The sequence below is a fragment of the Panthera tigris genome, chromosome C2, assembly GCF_018350195.1.
Source record: "Panthera tigris isolate Pti1 chromosome C2, P.tigris_Pti1_mat1.1, whole genome shotgun sequence".
Taxonomy (NCBI): Eukaryota; Metazoa; Chordata; class Mammalia; order Carnivora; family Felidae; genus Panthera; species Panthera tigris.
Window position 1 is genome coordinate 137,138,514 of NC_056668.1, and position 20,341 is coordinate 137,158,854.

The 20,341-nt window shown below is 39.7% G+C and overlaps 1 protein-coding gene across 5 annotated transcripts in view; it reads right to left on the reverse strand.

Moving 5' to 3' along the window:
- Positions 1-20,341, reverse strand: part of ZNF385D (zinc finger protein 385D) — an 888,320-nt gene that overhangs the window by 291,665 nt on the left and 576,314 nt on the right. Inside the window, exon 1 of one of the 5 annotated variants that reach the window (XM_042956309.1) lies at positions 3,883-3,934. The exons of 3 other annotated variants lie outside the window; for them this stretch is intronic. In XM_042956309.1, coding sequence (XP_042812243.1) covers positions 3,883-3,895 — 13 coding nt within the window. In that variant the 5' untranslated portion in view covers positions 3,896-3,934. Of the gene's footprint in view, positions 1-3,882; positions 3,935-4,721; positions 4,988-20,341 lie in introns of those variants that run through there. One more of the 5 variants, XM_042956308.1, reaches the window with a different exon arrangement.

A 20,341-nucleotide genomic window follows, 5' to 3' on the forward strand; every position in this document is an offset into this window, starting at 1 on the left:
TCAGGGGAGGTTTTAGTCAAAAACAGCTGTGACCAAATCTTCTGAAATGGAAGTCAGAAACCACTAATTTAAATTTTTCATTTGTTTTTTGGAACAATTATGCCACCCACAAAATGGTAACTTTGCAAGCCGTCATTATCTCATGAATTTTGGAACTTATCCCTTAAATAAACCCATCTCATTTCCATATAATTACAGCAACTAATAAAGTCCTTAAAAATATTTTTTTTTGCTTAAAATTTAAGAGTGTAATAAGGATTCCATGTTACTGGCATATTGATCAAATTTGGAACCCGTTTCCTTAAAATAAGGGCTTCGTATGAATTTAAAAGAGACCCTGTCTTGAGGAAGAAATCTTAATGGGTTTCCAAGTTCTGTTCGGTTTGTGGTTCCTGCATATGATCCCTTCTGACAGTATTCACCTGTCATGTTCTCCATCCCCGTTATGTAGTAATTTACTGCATGTCATTTAGATTCATTTGTAATAAAACATAATGGCAATGACTTCACGCTTTAAAAAGGGGAGTCTACAGTAACAAGTGCCTTCCTGAGTTATTCTCTCCTCCTGTCGGCCTCAGGAAGATAGAAACACCTCCAGAGTGTTTAGAAAGACTCTAGTGGACCTAATTCCCCATAACAGATCACTCAGTACAAACTAATTAGGACGAGTTAAATGTTTCTACTGAAAACATGAAAAATAGAGGAATGTTTTTCTCTGCTGCCTGCTGTTTTCTGCTCATTTCCTTCCCCATAACCTTGCTGCTTAACTGTTTTCCTAACATACTGCTTTAGAGGTGAAACTTGATGGTCCAGCCACAACCAAAAGTGTAAATGCTGACGTGAGAATGTTCTCAACCTCCCAGGGGAAAAACAAAAGTCCTTCTTATGACAATATACAAATGTGTCTATTCTAGGCCGGGGAAATAGGCTTCTGGTCTAGAATTTTCCTACTAGTTTTTTTTTTTTACCCCTAGCTGTTGTATTACAAGCTTTCTCAATCAAGTATTTCTTGTAATGATCAGCATACCACTAAGTAATTTTTCCTATTTTTCTCAGGCATTTTAAGGAAGACAGCTGATCCACAACGAACGCCAGGCTGAACTTGAACAGCCCTTTCACACTTTGTGGATTGTGTTCGCCCTTTTCCCCGGGTTTCCTCAATACACCGTTGAGGGGGCTCTAATATTTGTCTCTCAGTTCTGCTCATTTGTTTCAGGTGTATTATTTCCTTTTTCCAGAGCATTCTCATGGAGCCAGCCCCAGCCTCTCATTGGCTGTAAGCTCCCCCAGAGTCTCCATCTGGTTGACTCAGGCCTAAAAACATCTTTCGTTTCAGCCACATAGAATTTCCTGAGTGCATTCAGCCTCCCATTTTCTCCCCTGATGGCAAAGGGTTCAGACATAGCACCTCTCTGGCCAACCATGGACAATTTGTGAGGTTGACATGACCACTGGCAACGACTCACCACTCCAGCAGTGGAGAAATGTGGTGGGCCAGATGGAAAGGGGAGATGATTCAGACATACGGTGCTTAGAGCTGGAGAGAGTACATGGTTACAACCTTCTGCCAGGCTCTGACAAATAGCCAGGATGCACTCAAGCAAGGAACATGCCCTTCATACCAGCACACTCCTCTTAACCAAACTGTAACCCAGCAGCTCAGGTCTGTTGTACTGACAACCACCCACAGCCTCTCTTCCTTAATCTGAGGAGAAGCCTCCCAGCTGCTTTGCTTTTATTTCTGGATAAATTATTAATGGCTATTCATCCTTGGCACATGTAATTTTTAACTATGTAAAATATTTATGGGGGTGGGGAGGGAATTTCAGAACTATTTATTATTTTCCCCGGCTTTTACTGTAATCCCAATCGGGTTGCTGACTGGGATTTTCCTTGCTTCTTTCTCCTATGTGAGCCTTATTTTTAACTCCAAGTAATGAATGCAAGATCGATAGCATAAGTAACAAAAGTATCCACGGTGACTGAACAGCAAACTCTTAAATCACTGCACAGTAAGTGCAAAGGAACAATTATTGAAAACGCTGCACTAAAATTTCAATAGGAGATAAGAGTGAGGCTTAAGTCATTAAAAGGGTCCATTAGTCTTGCAAGTCTGAGACGGCACACTCAAAACATGAGCTATTCTTGAGAACTGGAACTATTACATATCCCACCAACTTGCACACACAGGACAGACGCCAACTGAGCAAGGGGAGGCTGCAACTGTCTAGTACTTAAGGCGAAAGAAAGCAGGTAGGCAGTGATTCTTCAGTTACATTTGAAGGGGGGTGTCGAGCAACACTGACAAATTAGATTATTTATAAGGGAAATAAATACCCTGCTTGCATATCAGTTTCCCTGGTGTTACAGCATCACCATGCTCTTCATCACTCCCTGCCAGAGATGCAAACACAAGTCTTCTGACGCCTCCACTCCATTCCCACAAATCCCCAGAAAAGCCCACAAAGGCAGCCCCACTTTTTCTTTGCCTATGTCCTCCCTGACTCAGTTCAAAATTGAAGAAGAAAGTAAAGGGCAACCAAACTACAAAGTGAAAGTATTGTTTTGAAAAATTACCCGAAATAGCTAAAATGTTGGAAATACATAGATACATACAAACACACAAATACACACGCACACACACAAATACACAAATATACACAGTCTGAGGCATTTGCAAACATCAGCATGTTACTGAATCTTGAAACTGCCTGGATTGTTCTGCTCAATTCCTCTTGCCCTACGTCTTTTACCAGGCATTTTATTAGGGACAGGTGGGCTCTCGGGGTTCTGAACTGCCTGTGAGAGGGGCTGCATAGCCTAACCTGAAATCAACGGCATTCCTGAATCCACACGGTTTCCTCCAGGAATAGAAAAACGTATCTCATGCCGGAATCCTGGTAAGACGGAACCACATTCATGACACAGAGGGCAACTTTAGCTTTGCCTTCCAAAGAGTATAGTTTCATCCGAAGTAGGACATCACATTTCAATTTGTACCATTAAAAACTTGCATTATACGGTGAAACTAATTGCCCTGTGAATCACCCAGCTTTATGAGACAGCTGGACTAGCCTACAGTTAACATGAGCTAGCCCAGTGAACATTTCTCCAGCAGCTACATGATAATCTCGTACAGCATGGATGGCCACTGACCAGTACTTTTAGACTATGCAACTACTCTGGCTAACCTCCGTGCTCGCCATCATCACATAAAGAATTGTTGCAAGAGGCTAAACACTTAAAATTATAACCTACTTCCTATCCCTCAATAGCATTACAGATGCTGAAATTTTATTTTGTCCGGAGGACAGATTACGTCTCCAAGATTTTCCATTTATCAAAAATATATTCATGATAAACACTTGCTGTTTTATCAATTGCCAATAAACAAGCTTGACCACCTCCAACAGTACCCCTGGAGAGAGGTGTTGTTTAACTCTGGATTTGTCTTAAATTTGGCTCTGAAATGAGGATTGTTTCTTCCAAATCAATTTTAGTTATTTTTAAGACTTCTTTCCTAATATGACACAAATTATAGGGAAATCAAAACGGCTGTCAAGACAACTAAAGGCATTCAGCTTTTACAACTCGTGTTCCTCCCGTACTTTCACAAATGTTTCAAAGTCTGAAGAAAACAAAACAAAGCAAATAGTACACACAGAAATAAATGCCCAAGAAACTAACACTCCCCCAACACAAGTTTATTTAAACACCTCCTTAATCTGAAAAAAGACTCTAGGTCTCAGATTTAAAGCCAACCAAGAAATCACCCAGAGCATTTGCATCTTGGAATCCTTCCCTGGCCCCTCTCCAGCTGTTCTCACAAACCTTTTAATATCAGATAGATGCCCTCAGATGATGACGCGGGATGGAACTTACAGAAGGAAAGCATAACTTCGGGGAGGAGGAAAGGATATTCAGTCCCAATCCTTGGCCGCTTCTTATTCAGTGAAGGGGTTGTGCCTTCTCTCCCAGCAGTAAGTTGCAGCCTTACAGTGCGAACACACAGCTCCAAGCCCGCTTACAGTGCTCCCCTGGTAGCCCAGATCTAAGCCTCAACATGTTTTCTGGAAATGCAGGGCAGCTGGGCTGAAAATCTTAAGGGAGGGTTCCACCGTGGCACAGAAACTGCAGAAATATTTAACAGCTTCGAGACCTCTAAAGGTTTGAAATACTATGCATTTTGTGCTATTGCTGTTCTAGCCCAAAGGAAAATGGGATGGTATAGAGGAGCGTCCTCAGCTGCTCAACCCCTGCACACCAAAGAATGTTTTTCCTTTTTGGCTCAGAATTCGGGAAAAACCAAAATGCTTAATGAAACGCTGGTATTGACTAAGATTTCACAGCATCCATAGTACAGGAACTTAGTTTTACATTCCATTGAGTTAGCTCATGCCTTCCCACGCCGCACCATTTCTCCTTCACCTAGCTAAAAAGCCAACTTCATGCAGACAAATCAAGCCAAAGTTTATCCACCCCCACCCTGTTTCTTTTCTTTTCCAACTTAAACTCACACACGACTAATAAACAGCCCCAATTGTAGCACAAAGGAATCTTTGAAGGCTGCACCAGCTTGGTCCTCCACTTGCCAACTGGAGGTAGATTTAACGTAATATATTCTCGCGGCTTAAAGATTTTTTTTTTTTTTTTTAAAGGCTGGTCTGCCCTGGTGAAGAGCCGGCCACCCCCAGAATTACATCATCAGAGGTAACACTCACCAAAATACATTATGTTTCTCATTAATCAGACAGCTGGAACCCCACCGCGGCGTCTTCAGCATCAGCTCGTCCCCAAGGCTGACACGCAGAGCAGAGCCGTTTCATGCTACATTCGGTGGAAACGTCCCCGGCGTGGAGAGCGGCGAGCGCCCAGCGTGCCTCTTCCGCGGGATGAGCGCCTTGCAGGCTGCCTCTCCCGGGCTACGATCCCCGGCGGCTGGAGCGTGCGCTCCGGCTGCCTGCTGCACTGCCCATCCTTACTGTAATCCGACTCCTCCTTGCGATGTCCTTGCCGCGCCTGTGACATCAGGACTGAGAGTACTACAAACAGACCCCCCCACCCCACCGCACCCCACCCCCGGTTAGCAGCGGCTCCATGAGGTGCTCCGATTGCCTGCCTGGACCAACCATGGCTCTCGGGAAGCTTTGACGAGCCCAGAGACCTGGGAGGGGGCGGAGTGAGGGGCGCGGGAGGCTCTCTTAAAGAGAGCAGGGTCTCCGGATCCACGAGGGAGCACTCGGGGGAAATTCACCACGGCGCGGGAGGGGAAGAGGTTAAGGCGAGTTCTGCCATTAACGTGTAATTAGACAACACACTTTTATCCCGCCCCTCCCATGAATGCCATCATTCTCGCCAAAATTTAGCCTGCCACCCTGAGTTAAAAAAGCAGCGGGGAAAGGAATGGTGTCCTGTGTCTGCATTCTCTTTGCTGTGGGCTTGAGGGTTTGTTGCTTGTGATGTTTCTGCCTAAGAGAAAACAAAAACAAAAACAAAAACATTCAAGGGTCCATTGCTAGGGTAATAGAGGTTTTCCCTTAGAAATGACCAGATCAAAGAAACCTAGTAGTTGGGGAAGAGTTATTTTTATTTCTTGAGTATATTCTGAGCGAGGTTGATAGAGAAATGTAAAGAAAAATAACGTGATAAAAGTCACCCCTCAGTTTCACAAGATCACATTTGCTGCTTCCCATAGTAGGTAGTAGAAAGGATACTGAAGCTGAAATGATCTTTGACCCCCAAAGAGGGGAGGCAATTTAGCCTGAAAGACAACCAAGATTGTGTCATCATTCAAGTCTGGTCACCAGCATAATATAGACACACCCACACACAAGCGCACACAAACTCGCCTTAGATTTGAGAGGAGCCGTCAAGAAAGGCAAAGCTTAGCAAAGCCTCTGGCTCCTCCAATGGTCTAATGAATTGCAGTCCTTATCTTACATAGAAAAGGATGTTAGAAAGAAATCCCTGAAAGCGGTGCTGATTAATATACTTAAATGCTCAGCATGGAAAATAACCCATAAAATACGTTCAGTTTCCTAAGGACTCATCGCTTTGGCATCCAAATTTACCTACAGAACTATCGAAACTTAAAATTTGCTTTTTTTTTTTTTTTGAAACTTAAAATTTTCTACAAAAATCTATAAAATTAAGAGCTGGAGATAACAAATGAACTATAGCTTACAGAAGGACGCAATTGATCTATTTTCAATACAGGTTTTCATAAGCCATGGTAGCAAATATTTCTACGGTGTGATATTAAAATAATCCGTGGTCTTTCTTTGCACAATCCTGTCTCTGTTTGTGGGTTTAATGCATATTGGAACTGGTGGGCTGGAGCTCATAATGGCAGTTTGCTGTGCCATCTCGCAAAGAAGCTAAACCCCCTGTTTCCTCTCTGTGAAAAAAGCACTATGACCCATATCCCCTCTTGCGATGGATTATAAAGAATTTTGTAAATGCGAATGGTAATCATCTCTAAATCAGAAACGTTACCACCAGTCTTAGGCTAAATCCAGTGATTCTTTTTTTTTAGAAACACTCTTCATTGAAAGCAGTTTGGAGCAAGAAAATGCAAATAGTAAAGAATACTTTTTTGCTCCTTTTTAAAAATTAGAAATAAAAAGAACGTTACAGGAAACTACTGAGGGAAACACATAAGTGTTTTTCCTTTTGGACAGATGGAAGTCATCCAAAAGTACAATTAATGGTCCTTCCCTCAGGCAAAAGAACCATCTGTGGTAGAGCTTATTCATGAAGCTCATGAACTGTCCTGACCTCCTACATGGGCTAGGGGGCACTGTAGTTTAATGCTACAGTTTTTGGTCCTTTTCTGTTCCTGTAGTTAGAAGATGCAAGCATTGAGAGTTGAGTTTAAAACAGGAGGCTTAAGACACTAAAGGACTGTCTTAATAATTAATAACACCTTACATTTTCATGGCATTTTGCAGTTACAAGGTACTTTCACTTACGTCATCTTTCTTTCTAACAAATTGACATGTAAAAAAGGTGGATATTATCAATGTCCCGATGAACAGGACGCTGACGCTGAAGACAAACGAACCTGAGGCTCAGAGACTTTAAGCAGTTTTCTCAATGGTGCGGTCAGTAAAGTGTAATCGTCTTATTATTTGTATGTGGAGTTTATGTAGGCATTCCCAGGAGATTTCTTTATTCAAAGAAATAAATTATAAATTACCCATTTATAGTGGCTCAGGTAAAGGTCTTCCCCAATCAAACTACGTTACTGAGCGTTCCAGAAAAAAAATACCTGTCTACATGGGCACAAATACGCAAGCGGAGAGTATTTGATAATAGAACATTCCACCCTCTGCCTGGTCTATAGAGGATTATTCCTGAAAGAGTAGCATGTAGCCTCTGGAGAAGTGTGGCATCCAAGAGGCAACTGAGTGTTCCATCCATGCAATGGAATTCTGTTCGGCCAAAAAAAGGAAGGCATCTGCTTTATTTAAAGGTGTATGCCCCACCCTTCTCCAGTTAAGGGTTAGCAGGAATATCAAGGCCTCAGATAGAAACAGTGCCTATTTCTGGATGGAAAACAAGTGATTTTTATTTTAATTTTATACTTTTTATTGTTTCCCCTAAAATTATTTGCATGCCTTATATTTATAAAGGAAAAAACTGCAAGTATTTTTATTTTAAAACAGAATAGCATCCAAATAAAGGCATAGCTGATGTTGGCTAGACATGGATTATGGACATGCTGGCTGTGCCTGAGAGATGCTTCTATATGTCATGTCCAGGAGAGGACCCAGCAGCTTGCAGGGACAGACCTGGTTCACACTCCTGACCTTTCTCTCTCTGTAAGCAGGTCTGAGAAGCTGGGGGATCCTGAGGGGAATCAGGTCACTGCTTGCCAGATAGTAATATACCTATCAGGATTAAAACAAAAGACGCCCTAAAACCAGTCACATATTTTGAGTGAAAACATTATGGCAAGAGGAGAATTTTCTCTCTGCTTGAATATCCGCGTAGCTGCCAGCCTGGATACCTCATCGCTGAGTCTTGATGAAAAGTTTGTCAGAGTGGGGCGCCCTGGTGGTTCAGTCAGCTAAATGCCTGACTCTTGGTTTCAGCTCAGGTCATGATCTCAAGGTTCATGAGTTCGAGCCCTGCTTGGAGCTCTGTGCCAACAGTGCAGAACCTGCTTGGGATGCTCTTTCTCCCTCTCTCTCTCTGCCCCTCCCCTACTTGCACAGTCTCTGTCTCTCTCAAAATAAATAAATAAACTTAAAAAAAATTTTTTACAAAGTTTATCAGAGTAGTTTCCCTCCATAAGGATTGTCACTGCCTGACACACTACTGTAGACCACTGTTTACCTACGTGTCTTCCCACTGGAATAGAATCTCCATGAGGGCAGGGATTTTTGTTTGTTGTTCACTGCTGTATCCACCATCCCTACGAGGGTACCCAGCACTTGTTCCTACTCAATAAATATTTGTGAATAAATGAGTGAACATGCTGAATACAACCATATTAGGTGTAAAACATCATACTTTTCTATGTGCTTACAGTCAATTCTTTGAAGTTGATAGTGTTTGATGCAAAATGTTTACACAAATTGAACTTGTCCATGTTTAGCAGCAGCTGTTCTTAAATTCCACACAATACAGATGCCAGGTGGTACTGCAGGGCCACAGTTTGTGAGCTTGCTTGTCCTTTCGAGTTCCCATAGCCGAATGCAGCAGTAATTTAGCATTGAGTTAGCACAGCAAAGTTGCGTCTTCGGTCGCCTTCCCCTGAGCCTTAGTTTAGTCCACTTTCATTCCTTACTATATTGCAGCAATAAAATTTTATCCAGGGTTCCTAATTCCAGGCTTGCCCAAATCCAATCCATTCTCCATATTAGATCATGATTATCTTTTAATAAAAAAAAACATTGTCAACTACACGTAAAATTAAAAAAAAAATGAAGTCAAATAGGTCACATGGAGCCTAATTCAGTAGGAGTTTGTAGGTCATATTATAAGGATTTTGACTTTTTTCTGACTTATATAGAATGCCTTTGGAATAACTTGATTTGACATTAAAAAAATTTTTTTTAAATATTTATTTATTTTAGAGAGAGATAGAGAGACAGGGTGCAAGTGGGGGAGGGGCAGAGAGAGAGAGGAAGACACAGAATCCAAAGCAGGCTCTAGGCTCTGAGCTGTCAGCACAGAGCCCGATGTGGGGCTCAAACTCAGGAATGGTGGGATCATGACTTGAGCTGAAGTCCAGTGCTTAACCGACTGAGCCACCCTGGAACCCCTGATCGACATATTTTAATGGGTTTACTATGACTGATGCATGGAGCATGGATAAAAGGGAGCAAGGGAAGATGCACGGTGATGATTTAGGAAGACTGTGATAATCTAGAAGAGATGGTGGTTTGGTAATGGTAGGAGCAGTAGAGGTGGCAAAACGTGGTCAGAGTCTGTATGTGTGTCAAAATAGGCCAATAGGTTTTCCTGTGAGTTGGATAGGTAATAGAAGAGAAATTAAAAAATAATAATAATATTGGGTCACAAAAATTTGGGGACTGAGCAATTGGAAGGATGGGATTTCTACTAACTGATATGGAGAAGGCTGTGGAAGAACATGCTTTGGGTGGGGGGATTTGGAGGTGGTCAATGTGGGGCATCCTAGTTTAAGATTCTATTGTATATTCAAGTGGAAACATTCTATAGAAGTTTGGCTGTATGGGTCTGGAGTTCATGGGAGAAGTTTGGGCTTGATATTTAAATGTGAAAGTCACTACTTTATAGATGGTAATTAAATCCATGAGACCATATGATATCTTCAAAGGAGTATTCAACTTCAGAAGAGAAAAGGGTCCACACTGAGCTCTGGGACATTGTAAAAGCAAGAGGCCAAATATATGGGTACTTGGTGACTGAATATTTGTTGAAGCATAACAATTTGTTGAATGAATATTTGTTGACATATGAATGGAAGGCTCTTGATTTTAAGCTTGAGTTTGCCTTTGTCTGATACATCGCCAACCACTGTTAAAACAGTTTGAAAAGGGGAGAGAGACGTGATTGGTCAGTAAGAGAATGAATGCCTAGTGGAATTGATCCATGCAGTGTTTTGATGAATTTTTTAGATTGTATAGACACTGCTGAAACTCATAAATCATTTTTATTCCTAGATTGTCACTTGATGCTTCCATTGAAATTAATGCCCAGGGACCTTAGTCTGGAAAGTAAATTGCCTACAAGAAAAGAAGTGCTAATACTGAGCTGAGAATAAAAAAACTATTAATACTATAATATTCCAAAATTCTGTCCATCTGAATTTCTCTGACTTTGGAGATGTCCAATAAATCCCTTCTATATGTAGTCCTGCCTATTCTGATAGTCAGTTAATAGCAATTCTTTAACAATAATTAGTAACTAGCATTGGGAGCCCTGTTTGAATTCTTACCCTGGAACTGACTGTGGCCCAGGCATGTTTATTTATTCAACATATAGTCATTGGGTATTCATGTCCCAAGTACTGTTCTAGGTGCTCAAGGCACACTGATGAAATTGCAGAAATCTCTGTCTACAAGAAGCTTACATTCTCTGGGATTCTGCTTATCAGCTTATCTTGTAGAATTTAGAACATCTTCTACCTTTCTCCATGCAGAGAAAAGGACCCATCCTTTATGTTCTTCATGGACTACACTTCTTTCAGTACAATGGACATAAGGGAAGGGGCATGTCTACCATGGTCATGCTGCATCTAGTGTCTAAACAACAGCAGGCTTGCAATAAATATTTGTTGAGTGAGTAAATATCTCAAAAGTCTTCTACTTCTAGATGATGTTCCATTCTGATCTTCCTGAGAATATAGTTATATTCTACCAGGAATGCCCTTTTGTCTTCCCCTTTGCCTAGATATTTATATTCACCATCCAAAACTGCTCAGATATTTGGTTTTCTAAGAAGTATTCCCTGGGGGGCATCTGGGGGAGCATAGTCGGTTTAAGCATACAACTCTTGGTTTCGGGTCAGGTCATGATCTCCTAGTTCATGGGATCGAGTCCCCACATCAGGTACTCTCAGCACAGAGCCTGCTTGGGATTCTCTCTTCCCCCTCGGTCTGCCCCTCCCTCCCCCACACGCTCTAAATAAACAAACAAACAAACACATAAACTTTAAAAAAAAAAGAAGTCTTCCCTGGGTTTATGTCTGACTCATGTGTTCCTCTAATGAGCACTCACACATTCTTTACATAACTCCATTTAAAGTATTTATCAGATTGGCTTTCAGTGACCTTTACAATTATCAATATCCCCCAGGTACAATGTAGGCTTCTTTGATGTCACAGAAAAAGTGAAATATATGTTAATTCCTCGAATGCTTTACATACTCTAGAAACATCGCAGAAATGTATGACAAGGACATGGCCTATCGCGTTAGTGACGAGAGTATAGCACTAACATCAAACATTGCCCATGATTTAGGAAGCAGCAAACTTTGCTGTGGTTGGAGACAAGGATCAGAATTACACAGAAAAGGAAGAGATATCAAAAGTAATCTTAGAGAGAGAAATCCCAAAGCTCTGAGGAGAGGATAGCTAAGAACCAGAGGACTGATCAGGTATCGGGCAAGAGACAGATCAGGAATTTTGGGGGTAGGGGCGCCTGGGTGACTCAGTCAGTTAAGTGTCTGACTTCGGCTCAGGTCATGATCTCACGGTTGGTGGGTTTGAGCCTTGCATCAGGGTCTGTGCTGACAGCTCAGAGCCTTGAGCCTGCTTCTGATTCTGTGTCTCCCTCTCTCTCTGCCCCTCCCCCTCTCATGCTCTGTCTCTCTCTGTTTCTCAAAAATAAATAAATGTTCAAAAAAAATTTTTTTAAAGAAATTCATGGGTAGAGCAAATCAGGAGGCCAATATGGGAAGCAAGTACCAGAGTCAAGAACAGAAGAGAGTTAAAGCAGAGAGTAGTTCAGGGGAAACTAGACAACCCCCTAGCTGCTCATATAGGTGGTTTTTATGAGTACATTTGCCCTGATTGATAGATAGTTCTGATTCCCTTATAATAGGAAGTATCACCAGCTTCCTTTCTGTAGGCTCTCAGACTGTTTGCCTGACATGCCATTTCTATATCTTTCCCCCCAAAACCCCTCAAGAAGTTGTTTATTTATTTTTTTTATTAGATTGCTTTATGTCTGTGTAGATACTGTCTCCAAAAATGATGGAAACCACATCACAAGTTTAGTAGCACCACACTACGTAGTTTGGTGCCTCATTAAAAGGAAGTGAGATTATTATAACTATTATCATTATCACTGGCAAAAAAAAAAACATTAAAAGTAGCGATCCTAAATAACAAAGCATTGAAGTGTAATGCTTAAGCGACCACCCTACTCCAAAAAGCATTCAGTAGCTTACTGAAGGAGACGAAACACATATCCAAAAATACAAGTAAAAACAAAGGTACTATAAAGTAAACAACAAATGAACAATCTAGGACATGCATGTAAGGGTTTGGTAAAAGGTAAAATTATGAGATGGCTCCAGGCAAACCTGGAAAGCTACAGAGAAGGGGTGGAACCTGAACTTGGTCTTCAATATCAGTTCAGATTGATAAAATGCAGGAAAATTTTGCAAATGACTAAAACCAGGATGGGATTGTGAGTGATATGTCTGGGAGAGCAAGAACAAATTTGAATTTAAGGAGCAAGTTTCCTAAGAAATTTTCATGCAAAATAAATTTGGAGAGGAAAACACAGAAGCCCTGTTGGATGTGATCTCACATTCCAGGTTAAAGGGTTTTAATTTTATCTGACAGATAATGCAGGAAGTGTTTGCTGAATGAATACATGAATGAGCCTCAAAATGTTTCCAAGGACAGAAATATAATAATATGCCTCCTCCAAAGACATTTGGCGACACAATAACATGAGTTAATATATCTTGTATAGCAGGTTGAAAGATCTTATACACTCCAGAGGTTTCCAATTTTTCTTAAAATAAAATTCATTTATGGTTCCTGGGCAGCAATTTGAGAATCAGCCCTCTCCCCATCCAGCCCCACAACAAATGTGCTTGCAAACAAAATGGAAGAAGAAAACAACATCATATTGAATTTCTTCTTTTGCTTTAAAAAAAAAAAAAAGATCCTTCAAGATAAATTGAGTACAGCTCTAGTAAATTTGGATGCGTTAGGCCATGGACATTCCATTTTTATATATACTGTGATAATAACTACATAGAGTGAGCAGAGAGATGTGCAACTCTGCCCCACTGTTGCAAGAATTCACCAAGTAATTGAAAGTGTTTCCAAGTGTGCATAATTCTGTGCCTCCAGTCAAATACAGTAGATGGAAATTTGTTTGGCTTCCTCTGTCAAAATGTCTAAAACACATAAAGGAAATGTGTAAATGGAAAACAAAATATTACAGTTCCAACATTCTTTTAATTATGTCTCAATTTCAATCCTGGCTTTGCTCAAACATACTAATAATCCTAAGGGCTCATCTCGATCCTTCTGGTGGATAAAATGACTGAATGTGATTTTTACCCTTGACTCAAAAGTGTCAGTTCTGGAAATCTACAGTATTTGTCACCATGAATACCATTTAACTGCAGCAGTACCCAAAGGAACTCTGCACAGCCACACGTGAATAGGGCTTGGAGGAACTTAATTAATCTTGCTGTCACTTCCATGATGGTTTTCATTAGTTTTGCTGCTATCTGATCAACTGGTCTTCTCTGTATTGGAAATGGCTAGCCATAGCTTCTTGGGAGAGCACTTTCAAGAGGTAAACAAAGACTCACCTTTGTGGTCAGGAGCTTTTATGCAGATGGACATTATTACTGCTATTCTAATATGGAGGTAATCCTCACACTTTATATTTAAGTTACAAAATCACAGGAAACATAAATACCTCTTCTGTCCTGAACAGGAAAACTGCTTTAAAACCTATACACAGATTATATAATCTAAATACAAGATCACAATTTTGTTTAAATTGTTTTCACGAACACTGATGTTTAGTGCATTATCTGGAACTGTTCTAAACATGAATGTAATTCATAAGAAATCTAGACTTTTTCACGGACCCCTGGTAATTAGATTAGGTGAAAGTTGGATTTAATGATGGAATAAAAGAACCATTAAACCAATGGTAGTATCAGCCCTCTCTGTCATATTTTTGAAAGATTGGTTTAATACACGTGTATTTGAAATGTAATTTTATTTATATGCATTATTTTTGGCATTATTGTTTTCAATGCTGACCATAGTTTAATTTAGTAAAAAAAAAAAATTGGAATGACTTTATAAAATGTTATCACATTTTGACTACATGAAAGTCAATTCATACCTATAGCCATGGGGACCTAGAAAAGGAACTCACCAAGAGCCAACATATATGGCAGGCTCTGGTGAAGAAAACAAAAACGTAATGTGTTCCCTTTCCTCTTGTTTAGAAGCCTCCAAAAATAATCCCCAGTAATTCTTGTTTCCTAGCATTCACACTCTTGTATAGTCCATTCCCACTCTGAATAGAACTGTACTGTGTAACCAATAGGATTTTGCTGAAATGAACAAGTGTGACATTCAAAATTAGGTCATAAAGGCAAAATGAGTTCTGTTTCTCTCTCTTAAATCACACACTGTAGGGGAAGTGAGCTGCCATACTTTGAGGACAGTCAAGAAACACTATGAAGAAGTACACGTGGCAAGGAACTGAGATTTCCAGCCAATATCGAGCATCAAATGGGCAAATATCTGAGTAAGTTACCTTGGAAGTAGATTCTTCAACTTAGGTCAAGTCTTCAGGTGCCTGCAACCATGATCAACATTTTATTTATTTATTTATTTATTTATTTATTTATTTATTTATTTATGAGAGACAGAGAAGGAGAGTGCAAGTGAGGGAGGGGCAGAGGGAAAAGTAGGGACAGAATCCCAAGCAGGCTCCATGCTGTCAGCACAGAGCCCAAAGCAGGGCTCAAACTCATGACCATGAGATCATGACCTGAGCCAAAATCAACAGTTAAATGCTTAACCAACTGAGCCACCCAGGTGCCCCCGTGAATGCAACTCATGAACGTCTCCAAGTCAGAACCACCCAATAGAGCAACTCCCAGATTACTCACCCATAGCAACTGCATGAGATAAGAAACAGTTATTATTGTTTTAAGGTTCTGAATTTGAGGTAATTTTTTTCTATGCATCAATAGATAACTCATGCATCATAGCCTTAGCTTATAGCTTAAAATTATGGCAATGTGATGCAGATTTCAGTTGAGATAGAGGTAGACACAGGCCTTGAGGAGGTTATGTATTCCTTTGGGTCTTGGTTTCTTAATCCAAGAAATAATGGTGTGGGAATGAGTGAGGGTCACCAATGTAAAATCCCACACGGAGAAGTGATGGAAGTCACACAGCTGTACAGAGTGAGCTAGATATATGTTTATAGAGAGTGTTGGAGACTTTGGAGGATTGCAGAGTATCAACTAACAAGGGAGGGTCTGTTACTTCACTTCAATTGACTGTATGCCATGAGGAAATGTTGCCAGATTCTTCAATTTTTTCCAGTTCTTACTTTCTATGACTAAAACATTACACATTTGATAAAAATTTCATGCAACTTCAACCTGAAGCCATTGGTTAAAACTATGATTGAAACAGTATTTTCTTCTCTTTCTCTCTCTCTCTCTCTCTCTCTCTTGCATTTTCAAGTATCTTCAGGATTTTATTCAAAGATCTCTGTTGTTAAATTCATCTGTTTTGTCCTTCTTCCTTTTCACCGTTATCTCTATCCTTCTCTATATCACAAACTTCTACTGTCCATCTGCCAACACATATTCCTCCCTGCTTGGCATAATGCTCTCCTCTTAACTTTCTTAGCCTGCTTAAATGCTACTCATCCTTGATGGTCCATTCACATGGCACTCCTCCCCTAGGAGGTTTTGCCTGATTGCCAGTCACAGTTAGTGACTACTTTTCTTATACCTCAAGAGTAATGCTGCTTTATCTCTTGAGTCCCGCTAGGTATATGTCTCCCTGTTCATAGTGTGAAATCTCATTTGGCAAAATTAATGTCTCATTAATTTTATTGTCACTGAGCATTTTTACAACGTCTGTCTGCAACATACTATCCAGATCTCCCTGAAATGAAAGACTTGTTGTTCACTCCTAGGAGTGCTGTAGACAGATGGCTTTCAACTGCAACATCTTTATTGTATCATCTGGTGGGAACTGCACTTCTAAGGTTTCACCTCTTTGTGGCAAACCATATCCAAGGATCAATGTGGGAGTAAAAAGGCCTGGCCATCTTAGACAAACTTGGGACAACTTGGTCAACTTGGGCCACTTAAGCTCTGAAGCATCCAACTATGTCTTTGCTTCCATATCACAGCTCAACTTCTCCCTCTCGCCACTCCTGTTCCTCTTCTCCCTTCCACAATGCTGACCTAGAGCATTCTCTAATAAACATCTTTCATTCTAACCTTCACCTGAGTCCGTTTCTCAGAGAACCCATCCAGTGACACCGCCATTGAGCAGATACTCAGTAAATGCTCAGTGTTATAAATTAAGTCCTAAGTCCCCACAGACAAACAAGACTAATTTCCCAAAAAAGAGAGTACAGTGATTCCCCAAGAAGCCTTTGAAATTGTTGGATAATTGTGAACGAAAGCCCACCTTTTACCCAGTAACTCATTGATTTTGGAATTAATGTGAGGAAAAGAAAGCCCAGAATTTAAATGAATGCCCTGGTCCGTGTACTCTGTCTGAGTAATGGTGATGGCTCAGAGCTGTCAGGTCGGCCAGGAGATATTCAATCATGATGCTCTCCTCTTTCTTTTCAACAAAGGTAATCACTCAGCATTTTATCTTTTCTAGAAGGTGTCATTACTTTGAAAAGACAATAAAAGTATCACAAGGGTTTCTATGTAGTGGAAATTTTTCTCTTCATTTTTAAGACAAAAAAAAAAAAAAAAAAACTAAAGGAGAAAAAGGCCCTAATTAATTTAAACATGAAAAAATACATTAGCTTGCAGGAATTTCATAATTTTAAAGTATAAAATTTCTTGAGAAATCCTTTCAAACTGAGTAATTTATCATGTTCTTTAGAGCCTACAATGCATAAGACATATCTTTTAAAATTACATTGTTTTAGTTAAATAACCAGACAATTTTTTCTGGAGAAAAGGGAAAAAAATTGCCTTGGAAAAAATCTGTGATGCAGAGATATGTGTGGAAAGTCTACCCTGAAGAAACTATCAACAGTAAGGCCTTCTTAACCTCTGACTACATATCACCAACAACAGAACATGGACATGAACTGAGTGGTTTACCACCTATTTTCAAGTCCAATACTTAGTCTAGAAGTATTTAAGTGTTTTCATTTATTCACTAATTTGACAAATATTAATTGAACACCCATTTGTCAAGTACTATTCTTGGGACCAGGGATATAGGAGTGATCATGACAGATATTGTCCTTGGCTTCATAGAACTTCCAGTGTTCCAGAGGATGGAAAATTATAAAGGGATGTAGATCAATGGCTGCCATAATCTGTTGAGGTAGGCAGATAGGCAGAAAGGGAGGAAAAGGTGGGAAGTCAGGGAGGTTAGAGAAGGACTTTTGAGAACGAGACACATAAGTTGACGAGCGCAGGAAAATTTGGAATGAATCAGATGAAAATAAGTATGGTTAACAGCATGTGCAGAGGCCCAGAAGAAAAAGGAGCGTGGGGACAAGAGGTGAAACATATTCAATAAGGAGAAGCAGGGAAAACTGGTATAAAATGAAATAGGGCTGGTAGCTTGGAGGCAATCATGAACTTGCAATAAAGATTTGGAAAACTACAAAGGCTTTAATCAAGAAAGTGATGAACCATATGGTTATAGATTCAGTTATAGAATAGTTAAACATTAACTATTCTATGGCAATAAGGCTCCCATATAATCATGTGACTGTGAAAAGTATATGCAGTAATTCTGTAAATCTCTGGTACAGGCAAGAATACTCCTTGTTTGGGTTTTCTATCTACGTTTCACCCAATGAAACACAGCGAGAAAGAACAAAAAAAAGAAAAAGAAAAGAAAAAGAAAAAGATGTCTTGCATGGCTGGGCTCATCTAGTTGGGAATCACCAATTCAACCAGTTTCAGGGTAAATCAGTTTTTTTAGCTGTCATGGGAGCCGAGCATTGAATTAAAGAATCAAAACTTAATGGCTGATTGTTTGACAATTGACCCAGATTAACCTTCAAATGATGGAGGCTGTGCCACACAAATACTGGCACTGAAATTATATACATATACATATATATATATATATATATATATATATATATATATATATATACAGACACACACACATATTTTATATATTATATATTATATATACACATATATATATGTGCACACACATATGTGATTCATGGAGAAAAATGGGGAGAATGACACTTCAAGGCATATGCCATAAGTTTTTATGTTTATATGCAAGGAAGGTGTGGTATAATATTACATTTCTGGCTCCCAAACCCAATGTTTTTCAAGTATTTAATTCTCTCCTGCCTACAAATTTCCTAAATAACTTCTGTCATATTATAAGTGGTCCTGTTTTTTGAAGATCCTTGAGAACTGAAGAGTATTATTAGATTACCATTACCTAGAGTTGCCTCAAAGAAATAAACAGAGACATTTGCAGTGGCCAGAAGTGTCTTGTTTCTTCTCTAAAGTTTCAAAAAATGAGTGTCTTTATAATCACAGTAGTATTTTCACAGAATAAGCTACTTATTGCATTTATTTCAGAAAAATATAAGCGTCCATTTCCAAAAGGTTATATATATAGATAGATAGATATCTATCTATATCTATCTATATATATATATCCACATATATGGATATACATATATATGGCACCTATATACTGTATATATGTAATGTGAGTATGTGAGATTTTACTGTCTTACTTTCCTAGAAATGTAAGTCAGGAATCAATCTTGATGGGAAATATAGGATACTTTGACATATTTCCGGGTATCTGTCAAGGCATCCTCCTCTTTGGGGAAATTATTTTTTTCATATGAAATATGCAGGACTTACTCACCCTTGGACAAGACTGATTTGATTTGAGTGGCCTCTGAATGGGATTTTCTGAGACCTATGACTTGTATGACCTAGCTTGAAAAGATGAACTGAGACAATCATGTTTGTTCTCAAAAACATAAACTAAGAAGTAGAGAAGGAACTTATAAATTGGTGATGGGTCCTGGAACTAGAAGGTCATATAGACTCAGGTCATACAGATTCATGTGCAAGATGAATAAGCACAAAAAGGTAAAAGAGAAAAAGAGGCAGACACAGAGAAGAGTACATGTGTTGGATGCTGGGTGGAAAGAGAGAGAGGCACATTCTTAAAGGAGGCAGACTTTGATTATCCAATGGTTTCTTTTCCTATACACCTTTCCAGTAATCTCACCATCCCACCCCAGCCCCCTACAGGCAACGTTAATAAGTCTCTGTTCCTCCAGTAGTAATGTCTTTTATTACACTTTTAATGAACTGGAAGAGATTCAGTAGAGCTGATGTAGGAGGCGTCATGTTGAAGTATCGTATACTAGCCTTCAGACTACCCCTTCTCAAAAAGAGAATCTAAGGTGGCAGCATTGTGAAGAAGGGAAAGATGGCAGTCCAGGTTAAACAGAAAGAGTCAGTCATGCTGGGGGAAATTCAGAGCATTCAGGGAGTGAACTGAGAGTAGTTACGGGATTAATAATAATGGTTTCTAAAAGGAAAAAAATAATTGCTGTACCTCTTTAGGTCAAAGATGTATTCTCTTCCAACCTTCATTTTCCAGTCATATTTTGTGAAGATGTACATGTAAACAGTAAGACTAAAAGTTTTTGACACTTAGCCTGTATTCCTTATATTTTGTAAAACTTTTTTTAAGTTTGTTTATTTATTTATTTATTTGTGTGTGTGTGTGTGTGTGTGTGTGTGTGTGAGAGAGAGAGAGAGAGAGAGAGAGAGAGAGAGAGAGAGAGTTCCAAACAGACTCCACGCTGTCAGTGCAAAAGCCCAACACCAGGCTCAATCCCATAAACTGTGAGATCACGACCTGAGTCGAAGCCAAGAGTCAGACACATAACTGACTAAGCCATCCAGACACCCTTATATTCCTTACATTTTCATATATTGTTTTCCTAGTAATCACAACCTCTTCTATTACCAGAGTGATGAAGAGAATTCGTTTTTGTCAACCAGATAATTTCCTACCTGTTATGGATGAGAGACATGCCTATTGAAATATCAGGACCCCAAATCATGACTTTGGCCCATGTATTGAGGTATGTTCAGCACACTTTCTAGAGATGAAGTTGTG